This window comes from Pithys albifrons, chromosome 4, assembly GCF_047495875.1.
Source record: "Pithys albifrons albifrons isolate INPA30051 chromosome 4, PitAlb_v1, whole genome shotgun sequence".
Lineage (NCBI taxonomy): Eukaryota > Metazoa > Chordata > Aves > Passeriformes > Thamnophilidae > Pithys > Pithys albifrons.
The window spans coordinates 37,631,053-37,652,285 of NC_092461.1; the positions used below are offsets into that span (position 1 = coordinate 37,631,053).

The following is a 21,233-nucleotide window of genomic DNA, read 5'->3' on the forward strand; positions in this document are numbered from 1 at the left end:
CTGGTGCATTTCAAATGGTAACAGTAGGGTTGCTTATACCTGCTGCAGTGAAGGCCAGGGGGACTCAGTTGCAAATCTGGAATTTGAAAGAGTTGCATGTGTTTTTTCTGTTCCTCTTTTGTTTGTTTGTGTTTGTTGGTTTTTTTAATCCCCTCCAGTAGTAGCCAAGCCATCATCATGCTGCTGTGTGAATTTTCTTTCAATGTGCTTAGTCATTTTGGGTCTCTGTGGTCACTGATGTCCATCCATCTGCCTGCAAATCAAGTAATCATGAAATGGAAAATTCTGTCAGTATGCCATAGTAGTCTGTGCTGAGCAGTTTTCACTGTAATCCTCTCTTAGACAAGAGTGAGTCCTAAATCATTCCTAATTCTGCTTTGGTCATTCATCATGCAGTTAATGTGCATTTTCAACATCCAAAAGTCCAAAGTGAAACTGTGAGCTTCACAGATGTTTTAGGCACCTTGTGTAAAAGATCTGTGGTGTACCTGTGTTAGCATTTTCTGCACACTGAAGTAATATACCTAGATGTGATCTTGATGATCTGTGATGGCTTTCTGACAAAATTATAAGGGCTGATAAAATGAAGGCTCTTTCCTTCTGTTGTCCCATCAGGTAAAAATCTGTGGCATGGCTAATGCTTGCAAGTATGGTACTTGGCCCTCAAGGCAGTACTCCTGCTCAGGACACTGGTGCTGGGGTGTTCTGGGACAGAACTGGTCACTGGCAAAGCCTTTGGTTGGGTTCTGCCCCTTTCCGAAAGGGGCAGCTGTGGAGATGTTGGTGACATGGTCACTTCCTACAGGAAAGCAGCATTGCTGGGATCGCCAGCTGTCCATCCTCGAGGTGTGGGGGTCTCCCTTCACCCACCAGGGCGGCAGCCTGAAGGACGGGTTCGTGCCTGATGGAACTCTCTGGTCTTCTTTCCCCCACTGCTTCAATCAACTACATTTGGGCTGTTGCTTCTTGTAAAAAGAAAATTTTCTTTTCTCTCATTCTTGTCTTGGCAGGTACCTTAACATGGGGAACCTTCTAAAAGTTTTGACATGCACAGACCTTGAGCAGGGGCCAAATTTTTTCCTTGATTTTGAAAGTGAGAAGATGATTTTATATATCTATTACTCTTTGCCTGCAGTAGACTGCATTTGTCATGTACTAAATGTATGTTTTCATTTTGCCACCCCTTCTAACTGCTTTGTATGCCTGAGCTATGGATAATTGTTCAGCAAACTTTGATATAAAGCAATAAGCTGTTCTAAAATATCCTCAGATTCTAAAATGTAAAATCTTTATTTCAACGAGAGCTTTCAAATTGTATTTTGCTGTTGAAACCTGATACGGTTCTTGTTTTTTTCCACTAAAGTTCTGCCTGCTTTTAATCAAAACTTTAAAAATAACTGGAATTTTTTAAAGATGTACTGAAATTGCAAGGAGATGTGTGCACCTTAAAGGAAGGACTGAAAAGGAAACCTGATTCTTGTCACTTCCAGCGTGCCACTTAATAATGCTGCTTATACAGATTTGCTCACAACAGCTATTCATAGCTCCAGCATCATCACGTTAAAACTGTATATGTGAACCTTATTTGATTTGGCACCGAAATTTAACCTCATTTCTTCTTAAAAGTGGATCTGAAAGTGTTTAGAGCCAAAATAGCTTTTGAAAAGAAACCTGTAATTTGGCTGATCAATGCCAGGTATTATAGCAGGTTCACATATTGTCTATATTTCTGCTTTTAGTTTTTGTTGCATGATACAATATAGCCTAAGAATGGCAGGTAAGTGTTGCTGGCTTCTGCTATGCATGTTTAATTACTGTCTTTTGGGATGTGCTACTGCTTTACCCAGCTGTACATCAGCAAGCATAAAATAAGAAAATTAATGCTCAAGTGCGTTTTGATGATAAAAATATTGATGAAGTACTGTGATATGGATAATTTGAGAGGCATTATATCTTCCTTTCTTCCCCTGAATTATTTTTCAGTTGTGTTTGGTGAAACAGTAGCTTGTTTATATTAGTTACAATATGAGAGCAAATGCTTGGAGAAATACGTTTTTGCTTTGATGATACTTAAAGTTATAACTTCTCTAAACCCTTACCCTGTAGTGTTGATTTTTATCAGATATCTCTTCTGAATATATTGTCATTGGAAGATGATAGCCATTCAAATTATTCATAAAGGGAAGATTAATCAAGGGCTGTGTTCAAAAATCAGAAAGCAAAATTTGTCTGAAATCAAATCTTGCATATCCTCAGAATAGGTAGAACTTAGCAAAGTAGTGAGAACTCTTATGTGAGACTATTTGAGCTGTGATGTTCCAGGTTATTTTATGAATATTGAACATTGAACTGGAATAAATTAAATTCAAGTGAGCTGAATAGAAGAGGCATAATTCTGAAATAAATTGCAATAAAAATTGCTGTTTGGTTTTTCTTTTAATACAGATTTTGTAGCTGTCAGTTTTGTTTTAAAATGCATGTTTTGAGCATGAACAAGATTTGGCATGAGAGTAAGCAGGTTGCTGACATGAAGTGTTTACATATGCAGTTAAATTAAGTGACTTATATTATGGCTGAATTGTTAGACTGTTCTTTATTCATTTTGGAACCTGTCCTGCCTTTGTTTCTGCTGCTATACTGTGTATCCATGCTTCTTTCTCCTCTGTTTCAGATAGCTTGCCTTGACAGGATCTTGGCTTTGACACAGTCAAGATCTTTCTTCAAGACTTGGCACTTATCTTGTGATACTTAATATTGTGTTTTTATGTGGAAGGACAAGTAAGCTCTGTATTAAACACAAATATGACAATTCTGTGTCACGTCTGGCCCAATAAGAGGCAGTTTGAAGGCTTTTGTTCTGAAATCCATCTAAATCTTTGGAGTGAGCAGGCTAGTTAAATGTTTCTTGTGTAGTACCATAAAGAGCTAAAAATCAGTGTCCATAAAGCTTTATAGCGCTACAAACTTCAAATTTTGAAAGGTTTTTAACTTGCTATTATTATTTCCCCCACATATTTATCTTGGTGCTGGTTTCCAGTGGTTGGTATGACTATCAGAATGCATGAAGAAAGCATTCTGATGATTGATATGGTGGGCTGTTGGCTTTTCCTTGCCTCAACACTGGTTAAGCTTATGCTTTCTTTGGTCATTCACCTTACCTGTTTAAAACAGTTGTCTTAAGTATTCTGCTGAAGTCTGTGTAGCGCCATTAGAACATGAGCAAAGTGCACAGCTTTGTAAGGACAATATTGTCCACATAAAACAACAACAACAACCTGTAATGTGGGAAACTTACAGCTCAACTTTTACACTGTATTCATAACTGTCACAATACAACTCCTTTCCAAATTTGCTGATTTGAATAGTAGCTAAAATATAGTGTACTTTCAGATGGTGATCTCAAGCTAGGGCTGACAGTATTCTGTATTACCCCCAGAAAACTTGGCTATGTTTCAGAGGAGCCACAGCATTCTCTGTAGTAATGCCAATAGAGATGAATAAATTATTTCATCTCCATCAGTCTGGGATTTGTCTCTCCCTTGTTTTTGAGTTTTGTCCCAGACAGTTTCAGATGACTTGACATGTTCTTCCCTGGGAAAAATCTCAGTTTAAATAGTGTTTGCTGTGCAGTATAAACTTTTAACCCCAAATTTCTCTTCCTAGTAGTACTGTAGGCTAGCCAAAAATTTTTTTTAATATTCACTAAATGTGTGTGTTCCCCCTCATGCCATATGTTGTCATATTTTTGTAATATTTAGTTCACATAAACAACGTTTGTATATTGTTGCAAGTCTATTCTTGTGTTTAAGACTTTATTGTGTGAGCATTCTAAACTCTTAATGTATATTGCATCTATTGCAGTAATATTCTGATTAAGTTTAAAATTAATTTAAAGATGAGCTCCCCACTTGTTTACAGGACCTCAGTCTTCCCTTTTCTTGCTATATTAGATTACAAATAGGAAAGTTGCCCTGAATAACCAGGAGCCAGCTCCTGTGACAATAACAAACCTCAGAACATCTCAGTGAGCTGTGCTGTGCTTACTGTGTTTTTCCTATTTTCCACAGAAAATGGAAATCTTTTTGGTTTTCCAATGGAAAAGCATTGCTGGGTAAAGGCACAGCCTAGTTGTAACGCTGTAGCAGGAACCTCAATGGATAGATATGGGGAAAGGGAAGTCCCTGACATTGTATGTCTCCTCCATCCTGCTCCATGAATGCCTGGCATTGCCAGCTGCTTTTCCTTAGTTGCCAGTAGTACCTCCAGAAGTGCAACTCCTTTTCCTGCTCTGTGCACTCACATGGAGGAAAATGAGTTCCACAGTTAGTGATTCTCAAGCCAAAGTCCCATAGCTTGAGTCCTCAGGTACACACTGAGGGATGCTCTTCCCATAATACGGAATGCTGTGTCCATCTAGTCAAGGTGACAGGTTAGGAAGAGGAACGTCTCCCTGTTTCTCCACCTGCAATGCGCTTTCAGAATGCAGTGCCCTGATCAGTACTGAGAAACAAATAAACCAGTTGCTCTGGGTCACCCAGCATTAGGCCTTGAAGACTTTCTATATCATGCCTTTTATCTATGTCCTAATAAGATCTTATAGTATTCAGAAGGGATTATAAAAGAATTCAAGATTGCTTTTTAAATTTGAGCACTCTTCTAGGTGGAAAAAAAATTACAGGCGGTAGAGGAAACTAGTTGGGACAAACCAGGTTTACAGATTTCTTTTATTTTAGAGGACTAGGTTCACCAAAATGAAATATGTACCAAAAGGAATAACTCAGTACCTACTGGGGTTTAAAACAGTTTTATATTTAGAAGTTTGTAATAATCAAAACAAACAAGCAAACAAAAAAAATAGTCACCACCCCAACAAATTAAGTATAAAACCTTGGTTTAGGTTTCCTGGAACATTTTAGGGGAATGAAATACAGTAGTTGGCTGATTACATCCTACACTAACAGAGCTGCTGAAGGTGTTGACTTGCCTAGGCAGCTGTGCAGTGAAGACCACAAAAATTATACCTGGAAGATGATTTTTGTTTCATGGAGGGTCACAGTACTGCAGCTGCTCTGCTTGTTGGTGTGTTTCAAAATGAGGAGCAGGAGTTCTTGTGGGCCCTTCTGCTCTGCCCTCCCAAAGTTAAAAAATGAACTCTCCTTACTACACAGAGTGAAGAAAAAAATGGCATGAAAAATTAAGTAGGCAGGAGATGTAGGCAGTGTGAGATGATCCAAGTGACAAGTCTTGATTGCATTATTTAACAACACAATCTGGAATGCTACAGAGCTTCACGTTTTGGTCTGTATTTCACTATAGCATTTCATGTTCGTGCATGAACTGCTGCCAGTCAAGTGATGCTTCCCTGTCTGCTCTTTTCCCTCATTTTTTGTCTTCATTTCTTACAGCAGTCTTCAGCAGCTTTCAAAATTATGTGACCTTTGTGATGATCTGAAAAGCACTGGCCACTTTTACTCGATGCCTAATCACTGTGGTGCTCTTTTATTTATTTTTAAATGAGTGACCAGCTCTTTTTTAACCTGTGCTAATTCTTGATGTTTCTCAAAATATCAGTTAAACTGTTGCAAGGTCTATACATAGGCATATTTGCCAATAATGCCCACTCTCTATGCATTAAACCATAAAAATAAGAAGTATAATGCAAAACTTACAGCAAAATCCATACAGTCAATGCACATGAAATTTATTTTCTCCTAATACAAACTTTGTTTTTTCTTGTGTTTTTCTAGTTTGTAACCCTAGGATACTGCTGGGGTTTTATTTCAAATGTAAAGATGTACCTAGCTTCCATGGGAAGTTGTATGTATGGATCATGGAAAAAGCACTTTTAAAAAGACATTTTCCAGACCCCTCAAACTGTACAAAGTCATGATGATATATTGTCCTTAGATCGCTTTTGTTTGTCCCTATAAAAAAGAGTCTATTGTTAATACCCTCATTTTTGGCATTGGAAATAGTGGATTAAACTACAATGATATTGATTTCATAACATATTTTTCCCAAGTAAACAGAGAAGTGGTTTTTTGGGTGTTTTTTACAAGAGCTTCAGTAACTAACAATTATTTTTTAAAAATATGAGTCTAAGAGGAACTAAATTATTACCTTCCTCTAGAATTTTAAAAGAAAAAATCTATTTCATTTCGGGTAAGCAATGTCCGAGATACTTGTACTAGGTGGTTCTTTTTATAGGTTAAAACCTTTTGTTGATTATTCTCAAAACATACTTTTTACAGAATTGCCTTTCTTTAAAAATATGTGTGTACCTTTTTGAAATTATGATTAAATATACATTTGGGAAGTCCTTACCAATTATAAAAAAACAGGAAGACAGCATATATTTGTAAAGACATGGGAAAACACCTCCCCATGCCCAAACTCACACTACATGTTTTTGTTCTCAACTCTGATTGTGCAATGAGTGCAATAAAGAATATGTTTTGAGAATTAATTTTATTTAGAAGTAAAAGATACGGTTTCTTTCCCAACCAGTTAAATATGAGGTAGAGAAGATGGAAAATAACCTGATGCAGTGTTTCTACATAACAGTAGACATGGACACCACCTGTGCTATCTGCACTGAGTATCTTTGAGTACTCACCTAAATCTTTTCCAGTGAGCCTGTACTGCATCCCAGGGTGAAACTATATATAATCATAAAGACAACTCATCAAGATTTCTTCTCCTAACTCAATTTAAAGTGAGTTAGGTGTGGTTTTGGGGTGGTAAACAAAGCTGAGACTACTAAAATGAATAGAATTACTCTCTTGGAGTTCCTCATAGATTGTAGTAGCTCTTCAGAGAATGAAAATTCTTGATGAGTTGCTGCATGAAGAATTTGTCCCATAAGATGATGGTGCGCCTATTGAATTCCATATTGTTGTTAAATTTATATATATACATTTAATATGTTCTGCTGTTTAGATGCCCAACCTACAGAATCTGAAAAGGAAATTTATAATCAGGTGAATGTAGTGTTAAAGGATGCAGAAGGAATACTGGAAGACTTGCAGTCATATAGAGGAGCTGGCCATGAAATACGAGAGGTGAGCTAGAGTATTAAATTATGCACAACCTGTGGTTGCTCATTGTCTGATCCTAACCAAATACTGCTGGGTTTTAGCTTTGCTTGCAGGAGCTGTTTTGGCAGAGCATGTTGTCTATTAAAATCACTGTCTTGAATTGCTGCTCTGGAATGTTTCTTTTTAACAGTGAAACAGATGTCGCTTCTGTCAGTCATATTAATCCACATATGTAATAGCAAATGATGCCTCTCAGACTTTTCAGGGAATTGTTGCTCTTGATTTTTTCATTGTATTCCCACATAAGCTCTTCTTGAGTTAATAGTGAATTTGAAAAGAGCATGGCGTGACTCTACAGTGCAATACTGAGTAGTGTTGACATCTTCTTGTGCGGTAATTGGAGAAGTCTGGTGTGGTAATCCTAACACAAAAGACATCTCATTTTCAACCCCTTTTAATGGCCTTTTATTTAATAAAGTAGATGTTTGGAATAGAAGCAAAGTTTCTGTACAGAATATCACTCCATTTTTCCCTTGCCTGTAAGAAAGGGTAGGATAAATACTTTCACAACCCCCTTTCTTTCTTTCTTCCTCACATGCAGCATGGGGACTTACTTTGCTCCTGAAGTAAGGAGCTACTCACTGTAACATACCCTTGAGAATTAGTATTAGATAGGAGGAGTCTCTGCTCACTCCAGATGAATTTGAGATATTCATAGCTGTTCAGCTTTGCAAGTTTTTCTCTCCACCGAATTCGTAAGGTAGGTTTAAGAAGGTTAACTGTGTCACACAAAATCCTTAGGAGAGGAGATGGCTTACTTGATCTTTAAGGATGGAGAGACTGTAGCATTAGAGATCAGTTTCGCTGAAAATGCAGCCGGAGAGTTATGAGCATTTTTATTTCTGTTTTCTTAGTATATTTTTGGTTGCTAAGTAGTAGAGTTTCTATCTTAAAAATCTGGAGAGGTTTAATTTAAGGTATATGTCTAGGAAGTTTACTGTAAAGACAAGGTCTAACATATATCCCTCAAAGCTCTGGTATACACCATGTTCTAGTGGTGCTTTATGTTTTTGATTATGCTTAAATGCTCTTACTGTAATATTTACCCTGAATTCCACAGCAAATTTGTTGATTTTTTTTCTTTCTTCTTTTTCCTCATTTGCAAATTTGGGAATTGATGATAGATACCAACATTAGGATGAGACTTTGATCACTAAACCTTTTTGCTTGGAGGAACCACAGTAAAGTTGTTGATTTTAATTAACTAGGTCTAGTTATGTAAAGTTTCTTATCTGAAAAGTTTTATTTTTAAAATTTCTTTATACTGTCTCAGAGTTGTTTTCCTGATCAGGATACTTAATTTCAACGCAATTACTTAGACTTTTTTTGGAACTTGGATTAGTATAGGCTTGTCTCTCAACTGAAAACTACTTGGTAGATTTTTTCATTATTAGCGCTCCAAACAATTGTCCTGTATAGGTTATTTTTATAATTTTTTTCATCAGCAGTGCATTAGTTATTCTTACTCTAAGCATACTTTTCTCTTCTCTTTTTCTAATTTAAGGCAATACAGCATCCCAATGATGAGAAGCTGCAAGAGAAGGCATGGGGTGCAGTTGTTCCACTAGTAGGCAAACTAAAGAAATTCTATGAATTTTCTCAAAGACTAGGTAAGTGGAAAGGTATTAACTTGGGGTTTTGTCTTCATTAATTGATACACTTGGCATATTCAGATGTGACCACATCTTGGTCAACTCGTTAGCAGGAAAAAGTTCATGTTGCATAGATTCCTTCTGTACACTGACTTGGATCTTATTTATATCTGTGTATTACCTTCTCGCATGTGACAGCAGACTTGCTTCTGTGGATACCTGAAAGTTCTGAGAAAGAGAGTGGGAGTATACTTGTCATCCTCTTTTTCTACTACTTTAGTAACTCTGGAAAGCAGTAACCAGATGATTGTTTGAAAATTAATGGACTAAATAATCTGGGATTTAGTTTTGTAAATGTTTCTGGTAACAAGAGAACTCAAAAGCAACTGTATAATTTGTCCCTAAACACCAGAAATAACTTGGTCTGTGGAAGTGCCTGATCTTGGTTTGCACATGCAATACTGCAAATGGTGCTTCATACCTCTTATGAAATCAACTTCACTGATGTGGTGGCTAAGCTGATTAAACCTATTAGACTTGTTTTTTCATAAGCTGTTGTTATCTCACTTTTAATCACAGTTATTAGCATAGCTCATGAAAAATGAATTCAATACATGGAAACTTTGTGGGCAAGTTCTGCTTTGTTAAAAAGGTGAGACTTTTTTTTGAGAAGATGAGCAGGAAGTTGGATTATAAGTTTATCTTAAATAAGACATGACTTCTGCTTATAGTTACGTGCCTCTTGAATTCTTTGTTATCATAAAGACTGAAGTCTGCCAACACAGGTTATTGAAATGTGTTCTACACAAATGTTTCAGACAAAACTTGAATAAAACCTTTTCAAGAAGGTTTTGTGGCTGTCAGTGCTCATGAGACTTAGTCTGCACAGCAGTTTGTAAGTAAATATGACAACAGTGACACATAGATAAGCTGTTCGTCAAGCCCTTTTATTATTAATTACCATCTATTTTGGAAGACGTATATTTTAAGTCTAGCATGCAGAATATCAGCCAATAGAGATACAAGAAGCAGGTGCAGTTGTATATTGCAAACTACTCTCATTTTAGAGGCAGGATTGCGAGGCCTGTTGGGAGCCCTGACGAGCACTCCGTATTCCCCAACGCAGCACCTGGAGCGAGAGCAGGCTCTTGCTAAGCAGTTTGCAGAAATTCTTCACTTTACACTCCGGTTTGATGAGCTCAAGGTAAGAACTTGTCATTTTGTAAGCACAAAGGCTGACAAAAAGAAGCCAGGTTTGTTTACTGAAGCAATCCATGTTGTGTTCTGTTCTAGAACAGAATGTGCAGTACATACTCAAAGATCTAGCATGCTTGGCTTGTTTGCATGACCTAGAGTTAAACTGGAAAGCAGATGAAATATCATATTAGCTTTAGGCACTTGTTATATTTCAGTTCATGTTAATCATGCTTCTTCATCCAAATTTGGCATATCTCTTGCAATAATGCTGTTACTTTTATTTTGTGCACATACACAGTCCAGCCATTTTCTTGCTAATGTGCAAAGAACTAAGCTGAAGTTACTAATTTGCTGATCTGATCCTTGGAGTCAAACTAGAAAAGCAGGTTTTTTCAACCTGCTAATTTCCAACTCCTGCTTAGGAGACTGCTCCTTTTCTTTTTCTTGTTAGATCTTATTCTGCAAAATCTGAGAAACTAACCAGAAAGCTTTACTTTATGCTTATTAGGTCCCAACAAGTCACAGGCTTTTTCACTTCAGGAAGTCAAATATTTTTGTTTGGAGTATTATATTTTATGAAAACTTTTCTTTATTTTTCTTTAATTTGTCACAACTCTTTTGCTTCCATGTCTATATAGATGACAAATCCTGCTATACAGAATGACTTCAGCTACTATAGAAGAACTCTGAGCCGTATGAGGATTAACAATGTCCCAGTAGGTAACCCTTGGATGAGATGGAATATAATCTTATACTACCACCTCTCTTCTTCATGTACAGAACAACTAAACTCTTTTTATTTTCCTTCTGTTTTGTAGGCAGAGGGAGAAAATGAAGTAAATAATGAGTTGGCAAACAGAATGTCTTTATTTTATGCTGAAGCAACGCCAATGTTGAAAACCTTAAGTGATGCTACCACAAAGTTTGTGTCAGAGGTAAAAGTGTAAATTTATGTATTTAGAGTGCTTCAGACCACTGCAGGGCCAGGCATAATTTGGAACACAAAACTTCTACCAGGCTTAATTTGGCATGTAGAAATCAAACTTGGCTTTTGGATCCTCAGGAAATGTGATGTGTCTTTCCTGGATGCTGTAGAGGTTAGTGACTTCAGCCACCAAAAGTTAATGCATAGTGTTTCATCAGTGCTGATAGAGGGGAAGGTAGGACAGGTGAATATTTTGCCTCCATTTTGAGGGTGGCTTAGAGCAGAAATTTTAGAAAATTGAAAGGGAAATAGTTTGCTTCTATGTGTTTGAAATAGGGAAGGGAATTGAAATGTGGCTTCCTTTTCTCCTTCCCAAGACTTCTGTTGCGCTGTGTAACGTCAAGTACACTACATGATTGCAAAATGGGAGGAACCTGAACTGGAAGAGTCTTCCAACATTTTGACACATCCCTATTTATCCTTAACTACCTAGATAAATATTGGTGGTAAAATCCAGTCACTACAAGTATTATGCTTGCCTTCTGGTAACTGTAATGATTTTTGGCTTACATGCAAAGAATGCACACAGTTTCTTAATTTAAATAATTGTATGTTGCATGATTAATTCAAAGACACATTTGTCTTTTAGTATGTTTTCCTAAGCTCTGCTTTACGTTTGAAATACCTTAAGAAAACTGGCCTCTTACTTTGCATTTCTTTGTGATGCTTTTTAGCAGCAGTATTAAGTTTTACTATTACAGCAGATGACTGTATTTGGCTGTAGAAATTTTTGTCTGTAAGGAGCAAGTTAAATGATTCCTTTAAAATTTACCAGAAGTCAGTGGTGTCAAGTGTAGTTCTTTGACTACAAACAAGGAAGCAAAACCTACTTGGTAGACTTTGTTCTGGAAGTTGCTCATCTATATGGTAGGATTTAAAAAAACAGTGCAAGACTACCCGAAATACCAGAATTCTGTTTATGTTTTTAATTTCTCCACATTACCATGCCAGCAGATCACTGATTTGATTTAGGTGTTGTAGTACAACACTTCACAACAATTGAATTGGAAACTTAATCTTTTTTTGCAGAACAAAAATTTACCGATAGAGAATACAACAGATTGCTTAAGCACCATGGCCAGTGTGTGCAGGGTCATGTTGGAAACTCCGTGAGTATAAATAGTGCTTGTACTGGGTATGAGTCATCTCTGTAGCTCCAGATGTGACTCGTGGTGCATAAGTTGAAAGAAATATAATTGGGGTAATTAGGAACTATAATGTTTTCTCTTTTACCAGCCTAGTTTTTTACCTTGACATGGAAGTGCCTTGTCTCATTTTGCTAGCCCTGCAAAACATTCATTCTACTGTTCTGAATGTATTAATATTTAAAACTAGGATGGCTATGGAAGCTAGACAACCTCTTGGCACTCTTTATAAGTGGTTTTCTCATGTATAATTCAGAGAAATAGACTATTTGAGCATGATTGCCTAGGGCCTCCTGAAAGAGGGGCTGTGGGCAATGCACTGGATGCTACATCCTTGTGGGCTGGCCCAGCTCATGGCTGTAACAAAATGACTGTGCCCCTCTCTGGGGAATTAAGAGACAATTTCTAGGCATAAAGGCAGTCTGTTGTCTACTGTACATTTGAGAGGCACTAGGAGCATGACCAAAAAATCAGACTAAATTTTGGTTTTCTTTTTAGTCTGTTTTTTCTGTGTTCTAAACACTTTTACATTGGTAAAAATTACTTGGGCATGAGCTAAGTCTTATTTAAATAATTTTCTGTCCAAATATCACAGTACTTGTTTTGGAATACATTAAATGCTCCAAACATTTATATTCTTTCCCTTCTTAGAAATGGACTGTTCCATTCAAGACAGTAGTTAAAAATTGTTCATTCGCTTGCTTTCTTTATAATATTTTTCCCCTGAGTCAGGAATTTGGATGTGTATTAGAGAGCGGCAGGGAGAAGTGTAGGAAACATTGAAAGCAAAGTTAGTGTGTATTCTTTTAGCCTTTTTAGAAGCAGAGTCCTACTTGAGGTTTAAGAGTCTTTATTAATCTTCAGGTATCTTTCTAAGCAGTCATCTGATTTGTAGAGAGGTTATTGAAAGGGGAAAAGCCTGTCAAAATCTTAGTGTTGATGGATTTGCGTTTCTTGTTTTGGTTTGGATTTTTTTTGGTGGAGGGGATTCTCTTTTTTTCTCAGAGCTTTTATAGTAGAATTTTTCTCTTTACTCTTATTAGGGTGTCACTAGTATGTAGTCTTATGATGTCTTTCATAGATAATAACCTGCATTTTTAAATTACAGTGAATATAGAAGCAGGTTTACAAATGAGGAAACAGTATCGTTCTGTCTGAGGGTAATGGTGGGTGTCATCATACTCTATGACCACGTGCATCCAGTGGGCGCTTTTGCCAAAACTTCAAAAATTGATGTAAGTTTATTGTTCCTAAAGTGTTTAAATTGTGTGTAAGCTCCTTTTCTGTCTGCCAGGTTCTAGTAGCAGATGTATACATTGGATTGATGATAAATATGTAGTGGTAACTGCAAGCAAAACTATGTATTTAAGTAATGAGAAATAAAAACTAGGCCTTCAGGCATGTAAATGGTCATTGTTAGGTCATGCAAAATCTGTTTTTATGGGCTTCAGATAGTGTCTTGAAATACTTGTAAACAGTGGTTGTGTTTAAAGATCCAAATCAGAATGACTGAAAATTAACAATGGTAATTGGCTTGTTCCTTACTGTCTAGTGAATAGGTCAGTTCATTATCCACCAGCCTTCCAGTTTTTAACTTTTTGCTGTTGTTAATAAGTCTGTGGAATAAATGCTGTTACTATACATGGCTTCATGGCTGTTTAAAATGGTCTATTATCCCATTGTATTAACTAAGAGGTAGTCATTATTTCACTAGCTGAATGTAATAATTCTTAAAGGATTTACAATAAGTATTTTTGTTCACAGTTCCCTTTTTTTTTTCCTTAAGATTGATAAAGCAGAGCTTGACATGAAAGTTGCATTGTCTAAAGTTGTAATACAATGGTTTGGGCTAAAAGGGACGTTAAAGATCACCTAGTGCCAACCCCTGTGCCATGGGCGGGACCACCTTCCTCTAGACCAGGTTGCTTAAGGCCCTGTCCACCCAGACCTTGAACACTTCCAGGGGTGGGGTAGCCACAACTTTGAGTTTAAAGCCGTTCTCCCTAATCACTCTGTGCCCATGTAAAAAGTCTCTTTCCAGCTCTCCTGTAGCTCCCTTTAGGTATGGAAGGGAGGTCTTTCCAGAGCCTTCCCTTCTCCAGGCTGAACAGCCGTAGCTCTCTCAGCCTGTCTTCATAGGAGAGGTGCTTCAGTGCTGGGAGCATCCTCGTGGCCTCCTGGACTCGCTCCAGCAGGTCCGTGTCATTCTTCTGTTGGGGTCCCCAGAGCTGAGTCCAGATGGGGTCTCACAAGAGCAGAGTAGATGGCAAGAGTCGCCTCCCTCCACCTGCTGCCCATGCTGCTTTGAATGCAGCCCAGGACAGTTTGGGTTTCTGGGTTGTGAGTGCACATGTGGTGTCATGTGTTACTGTTTGTCCACCAACACACCAAGTCCTTCTCCTCAGGGCAGCTTCCAAGCCGTTCTCCACTCAGTCTGTTTGTGTGCTTGGCATTGCCCTAACCCAGGTGCAGGACCTTGCATGTGGACTTGCTTGCTGAGCTTCATGAGGTTTAAATGGCCCCACTTGTCTGTCCACACCCCTCCCTTCCCTCCAGTGTGTCAGCCTCACCACGCAGCTTGGTGTCATCCACAAACTTGCTGAGTGTACTTAGAATGCAGCTTTTTAAGAAACTAAGCTAGTTTGTCATAGGAAAATACCATACTGAAAGCTTAATTCCTTTCTAATATCCAGAAAATGTCTTTACACTGCTGCTATTTTTACATACTTATCTTTTCTCTTTGTCAAACTGAACATTAAGCATCTCTGTAAACTCAGAAGGAACTAGCATGAAAAAAACTGTAATTTTTTTAACTCCTAGATGAAAGGATGCATCAAAGTTCTTAAGGACCAGCCTCCTAACAGTGTAGAAGGCCTTCTAAATGCTCTCAGGTACTCTTTTTTTGTTTTGGATTTTTTTAGTATTTTGACATGAAATTTCATTAATTGTTCAGGGCATTGTCTTCCATGAATTCCGTGAATTGTTTCAACAGCAAGTATTCAGTCACTGTTACAGGGAATGGTGAATTATTGCAGGTTTTCTTCCAATGTGTCTTGAGACAAGGATGCATGAAGAAGCCAGTTTTAACTTGTAAACTTGCAGTTGTCATTCTAAGATAATTTGTTGCATAGATTACCTGCATGCAGGTTAAGAACAAGTCAGTATGGTGTCGTAAGTAATTAGAGATTGTTTCTCTTTCAGAAAGCACTTAAGGCACAAGTCTCAGTGCTTTTGCTGTAGAATAGATGAGACAAGGACTTGACATAATAATTAGAGCAGTAAAAAAAGTTAATAATTCAGTATATTAATCTAAAACCTGCTAATCTGGGTCGTAAAGCTCTATCTGTAGACAGAAACGCGTTCTTTGTGTCGGTGTTCAGCATAAGAGAAGTGACAAAAAATGCCAAAATGTGATAGGCAGATCAAGTCATTGTTCTTGTCCTTAACTGGAAAAGTATCATACTATTTTGGCAATAGATAACTGTAACTGGATGTTGTTACTCATGCACTTGCTTTGGAATGTGGAAGCCTTAGGTTTGTCTTGCCTTAGAATGTGAATTTGGGATTGCTTTTTCTTATCTGTAGTGAAACTGCTTTAATTTCATTTGCCATTCTTTTTATTTTTTTGTGTTATGATGTGGTAAGAAGTGAAATAATATGGTATTGTAAGTGGGTTCATTTTCAAAGTTGTTTCAGATTATTTGTTAAACAAACAAACAAAAAATCACTTAATTTGAGACTTCACATGAGTATTTCCATGCTAAAATCTTGTTGATTATTTCTGAACTTCCTGTACATGATCAGTCTTTGAGAGGGTGAGCAGTGAAAGCACAAGGTTCCAGAGGGAAAATGCTCCACATTAGCTTTTATTTTCTGACTAGTTTATTGTGATTACAACTGCAAATGGGCACCAGGCTTTACAGGTACCCCATTTTTTCTGCATCATTGTTGACACTATTTAATTCCATGGAAGGTATATTTCAGGTTCTCACTCCCTTACTTTGTGGGTTAGCAGTGTAAATTCAGTCAGTGCTGTCATGCTGACCTTTCCCTGCACCAATCCTTTCCATTTATGGATGTTTTGACAGCCCTGGTTTCATACATTTGATTAGTCCTTTGGCTAGCATATTTAAATATTTTAGAAATCAATATTTGGAAATGTAAGGAAGACATGCGGGGTGAGCTGCTGTGTGCTTGTGTAATGAAAGCCAGGTTCAAGGTGATGCCATGACAAGTCCAAATCTGGGTGTTTGATTCTGGAGGAATGTTAGAAATCTCATGTTTTCTCAAAGGATAGATAATGTGTTTCAAAAGCAAATGGAAGGTTGTGTGGATTTTGGAGGGAGATCAGCTGTTTGTAATTTGAAATTCTTATGAGCATTGTAATCATGTTCACCTTTTTCTCTCATGGGCAAACACTTTTCAGGATTTCAGAAACCCTTAGGCCACTTGTTTGTGGGAAATATAAATGACCAAAAAATGCTACAATCTACATTGATATTAATTTCAAAAAAAAAGTCATTATATATCCCTCAAGTGAGCAAGTAAATATCACTGCAGCTTTGGACAACAATGAAAGTGCTAATTTAACTTGTTACAGTACAGAATAAGTTTTCATTTGTTTTTAGATTAGTTGGGAAGGAAGATCAGGTTAATTTTACAAAGAAGCCAGCATTGAGGATATACATTACTCCCTTTTAAAAATAGAGGTAACTAAGCTTCATATAGATTTAAAAATAAGCTATTGTCCTAGAGAATTTTGAAGGGGAAATGGGCTGAAATTAGCACATGGGTGTGCTCTCAGTTTTAACAGAAGTCACTTAAATAAGGAGGAAATTAGGCTGAAAAGTGGTTTAATCCATTGTCTGTCATTGAGGGATTTTAAGAAGGTTAATGAAGTTTTGAAGAAAGGTTTCTGAAGTTGTTTTATTTGAAGATGTTTCCTGTGGAGAGAGACCTGAGTTAGTCTGATTGATAATCACCTGTCACAGGTGGTAATATGACTTTACTATAAAATGGCCTACAGCCTTGGTGCAAGGCTGCTGGGTTATAACTCTGATTGATAACAGCATTTTCTGATCAGAAAATGTGATCTGTGTTCTGGGTAACCATTGACTGGGTGGTGATCCATGGTTCTGAGGGTTTTGCTCTGATACTGTCAGTTTGAGACATAAACAAAGAACTTACATATTTGTTACATGAAAGTGCAATAGCACCTATGCTTATCTCAACTTTTATTTCTGTGTTTAGGTACACAACAAAGCATTTGAATGATGAGACTACCTCCAAGCAAATTAAATCCATGTTGCAATAACAATGACCTGGAATTCTCACCTGCTGTAGACAGTATTCTGCAATGACTGAGATGCACAGATTTATTTTTTTTTAGTGATTGCAACTACTATCTGGTTCATTCTTGCTTTTTATTTTCTCTCTTCCTGTTTACCCTTTTTTTTTAATCACTTTCTTGTTTCTACGTAAGCTCAGACTTCTTTTCTGTGCCAAATCAATGAAATTTATCAATTCTGGAAAGTAGTTCTACTTCTCAGAATAGCCATCCTAAGTGGCAGCTAATTATGCGTTGCATTTGGATTTCTCTGTACTGGGGAAAGATTTGTGACTTGAACTAAATATTTTTAAACTTGTGGTTTTTTTCTTTTTTTGAAAAACTAATATTTAATATTGCTTCTTCTGCATGGCAAGACTGCCTACTTCTGCTATTTAAAAATCCCTTGATGACTTCATTTTCTATTGCAGCTTATTTTCATGTGCAACCATGAGGAAACTAAAAGCAGATTTGTTTAAATTAACTGTGTTTGTACAAAATGGTACCCAACACAAAAGTTTTTTTAAATGAGTAAAAACTGTTTTGTTTAAAAGTTACGTTTGCATTTTGACTCATTTTTGTAAGGATGTGTGTTGTATGTTTAACCTTTAATAACTAACGTTGAACTGTGGTGTGTGCGTAGCAAAATTACGTATGCATGTTCATGTCAAATGATTGGCTGTGGATAAGATAATAAAATCAGCTTTCATTTTTCTAAGTGTGGTTTGATTTACCAGTATTTTGAGTGAGATGTCTTTGTGCTCTTTGAATTTTTACAAAAAAATAAATTTATAAATTTTATATAGTGAAAACTCTGCTGTTTCATTACCAGTAACCACTAGCCTAATCCACTGATTTAAGCCTATTGTGTTTTAGGGTTCTTCCTCTCCACTCTGTGCTGTTTCCCTGTCCCCAGAAATATTACTTGGATGGTGTTTGTGGGGAGGAACTTTGTGCAATCCATACAGAAAGAACCCAGTTTTAGGATGTAGCTGAAGAACTTGCATCTTGGCCTGAGCTGGCTCCTCAGTACAATCGTCAGGAATGGAATTCCAGATTAGGCTCTTCCCATACCAGTGGTGGGGAGTTGAACTTCCCTTGCTTTCTACTGGTCTGTACTCTTTTTGAACTAGATATTTGAACTGTATAAAATCTGAATAATCTCAGTACTAAATGTTTCTTCTTTATGTATCATTTTATAGCAACAACTGTTAAATAGGTCAGTGAAGATCTTAAAGCTCTTGTGGGAAGGAAAGAATTGAAGGGAGAATGTGCAGCTTGTAAGAAAGACCTTGGCAGATTGGAGAGTTGAGTAGAGAACTGACTAAAATTCAGCAAAGGGAAGTGCAGGGTCTTGCACCTGGGGGAGAATAACCCCCTCCACCAGGCCAGAATGGGGGCTGATCTGCTGGGAAGCAGCTCTGCAGAGAAGCCCCAGGGGGTCCTGGTGGACAGCAAGCTATCCATGAGCCAGCAGTGCCCTTGTGGCCAAGAAGGCCAGTGGTGTCCTAGGGTGCCTTAGGAGGAGGAGCATTGCCAGCAGGTTGAGGGATGTGATCCTACTCCTCTACTCAGCCCTGGTGAGGCCCTCACCTGGAGTGCTGTTTCCAGTTCTCGGCTCCTCAGTGGAGGGGACATGGAGCACCTGGATTGGGTTTAGCTGATGGCAACAAAGATGACTAAGGGACTGGAACATCTTTCTTATGAGGAAAGGCTGAGGGAGCTGAGCCTGTTCAGCCTTGAGAAGAGATGACTGAGAAGGGACCTCATCAGTGCCTATCAGTATCTGAAGGGAGGGTGTCAGGAGGATGGACCAGGCTCTGCTTGGTGAGGCTAAATAGTAGAATGAGAGACAGTGGGCAGAAACTGATGCCCAGGAAGTTTTGTCTGAATATGATGAAGGACTTCTTTCTTGTGTGGGTGACCAGGCACTGGAACAGATTGCCCATAGAGCTTGTGGAGTCTCCCCCACTGGAGATACTGAAGGAGCATCTGGATGCAATCCTGTGCTATGTGCTCTGGGATAACGCTGCTTGAGCAGGGTTGTTGGACCAGATTGACATACTTTGGTCCTTTCCAACCCGACCCATTCTGGCATTCTGTGAAAACAAGAATTTAGAATTACTAGAAATTCACTGGGAAATGGCATGTTTTGCGTCAGAGGTAACATTTTAGTGCACCTCATGTGCATGGTGCCGTTGTGATTACAGCTAACATGAGTTCTGGAAAGGAGACTTGAAACCTCTAGGCAAGTGTGAACCCCTTAGCTTTATTTTTCTAGGCAAATATTTTGTAACTTTACATAGCATGCTGGCTCCAAGTACAAGGTACTGGTGTCATCATGCTGTATTTCCTGTGGATACCCCTTCTACACCATTAAGAAATATTCTCCTTTTTATCTTTTGTTTGCTTATTTTTGGAAAGAAGTTAGCTGCAAAATTGTAAATCATGAAAGAGTTTAAAGGAGGTTTAAATGTGTATTGTGGGTACCCGTATGTTGATCTCTGTTAGGCAGGGCAAGACATTTTTTTCTTTCCTGCCAATGATAATTAGCAGAGGTCTCTGCCTCAGAAAACCAACCCAAGTGCAATGCTTGCAGCAGGAGAAAAATATTCTAACTTTGATGTGATACTGCTCTATAGTCCTTTTGGCAATATCACAATTGTATCAAGCTGAAAAAGGACAAAAATGGATTTGTTTAGGTTTTTTTAAAAAGAAGAAAAGTCTTTTCCAGAATCATATGAATGTTACAGACAGTATGCAACTGACCCTTCTGTATGGATCTGAAAGGGAAACTGTCCTCTGGTTCGTTACCCTGAGAAAAACCCAACAATTTAGTTGTCAGCCTTGTTATTCTGAATACAGTTAAGGATTAGTAATCCCAGGAAGAGCAAATCATCCTCCTGTCCAGTGTTATTTTTTGGAAGTAGAGCTTTCTAAAGGAAACCTAATTTACAGAGAATGGATTTTAAGCACAACTTTTGTAGTTGACAGTTTTTACTTCTGATCTTATTAGAAAACATTTGAAACAGTAAATCTAGCCTGGGTGCTGTTATGGAAGAGCCAGCCATACACCAGATTTCTTCTTTGTCTTGCCTCAGTGGCTGCCAACTAAACACAATTTCTTCAGTCTTTTGGACAGCTCTCCCTTTCTGCTGCCCTGCCAGCATCTTTGCTTTTAAAGATTGTTGTTCTTGTGGTCTAAGAATAATTGGAGCTTTCCTTTTTTTCTTCCAGTGTTTGTGTTCTGCAGTTTCTGTCTATGCAGCTGGGAAGGGAGATTAGAGCTGGCCTGCCTTGAGTTGGCTGGCCCACAGCTCCACAAGCTTCCCCACTCATGAGCTTTCCCAGAGAAGAAAACAGGCCCTCCTGGTGTACCAGGCATGAGCTGTTTGCAGTTTTGAACTGACTGCTGTATGTTTCCACTCAAGCTTTGGTGCTTGTTCCTTGCAAAACCACTCTTCAATCTTACCCACTTTGTTTTGGCTCTTATATGTGGTAGTGGACAGGATAGCAACTGTCAGGCCCAGCACTAAGTATTGTCCACTAAACAGCCTTTATGTAAGTTTTGTGGGAAAAATGGGATGTTTGGATGGCACTATGCTGGTGCATGTGATACCTGGAGGCTTGGGGTCCTGGGCTGGCTGGTACTCAATGGTTTAAATAAATGCTCTGCTCAAATTAGCCATCCTCCCTGTGCTGTGAGCTGGTGTACCCACCCTGTAGCTATTGTGGGTGGAAGGCCTTCTCCTCATGGTTCTGTGTCTCAGTGTAAATGCTATTGCTCCTTTCTTGTGAGTCTCAGATTCTTGGCACAGATGGGTCTCTGGGGGAAGCAGATCCACAGTGGTGTGTGTGATGTATGTCACAGACAGTAAAGAGGCTGCATGG

General features: G+C 38.1%; 1 protein-coding gene across 1 annotated transcript; it reads left to right on the forward strand.

Moving 5' to 3' along the window:
• The first annotated feature begins 489 nt into the window (after nucleotides 1–489).
• CYRIB (CYFIP related Rac1 interactor B) lies at nucleotides 490–18,060 on the forward strand. Its single transcript, XM_071553834.1, is given in 13 exon segments — nucleotides 490–718; nucleotides 720–857; nucleotides 859–893; nucleotides 1,011–1,093; nucleotides 6,940–7,061; nucleotides 8,602–8,707; nucleotides 9,757–9,893; nucleotides 10,525–10,602; nucleotides 10,705–10,821; nucleotides 11,901–11,980; nucleotides 13,125–13,251; nucleotides 14,837–14,907; nucleotides 17,267–18,060. Coding segments are annotated over 13 exon segments (1,239 nt in total). The 5' UTR covers nucleotides 490–637; the 3' UTR covers nucleotides 17,331–18,060.
• Nucleotides 18,061–21,233: the final 3,173 nt, after the last annotated feature.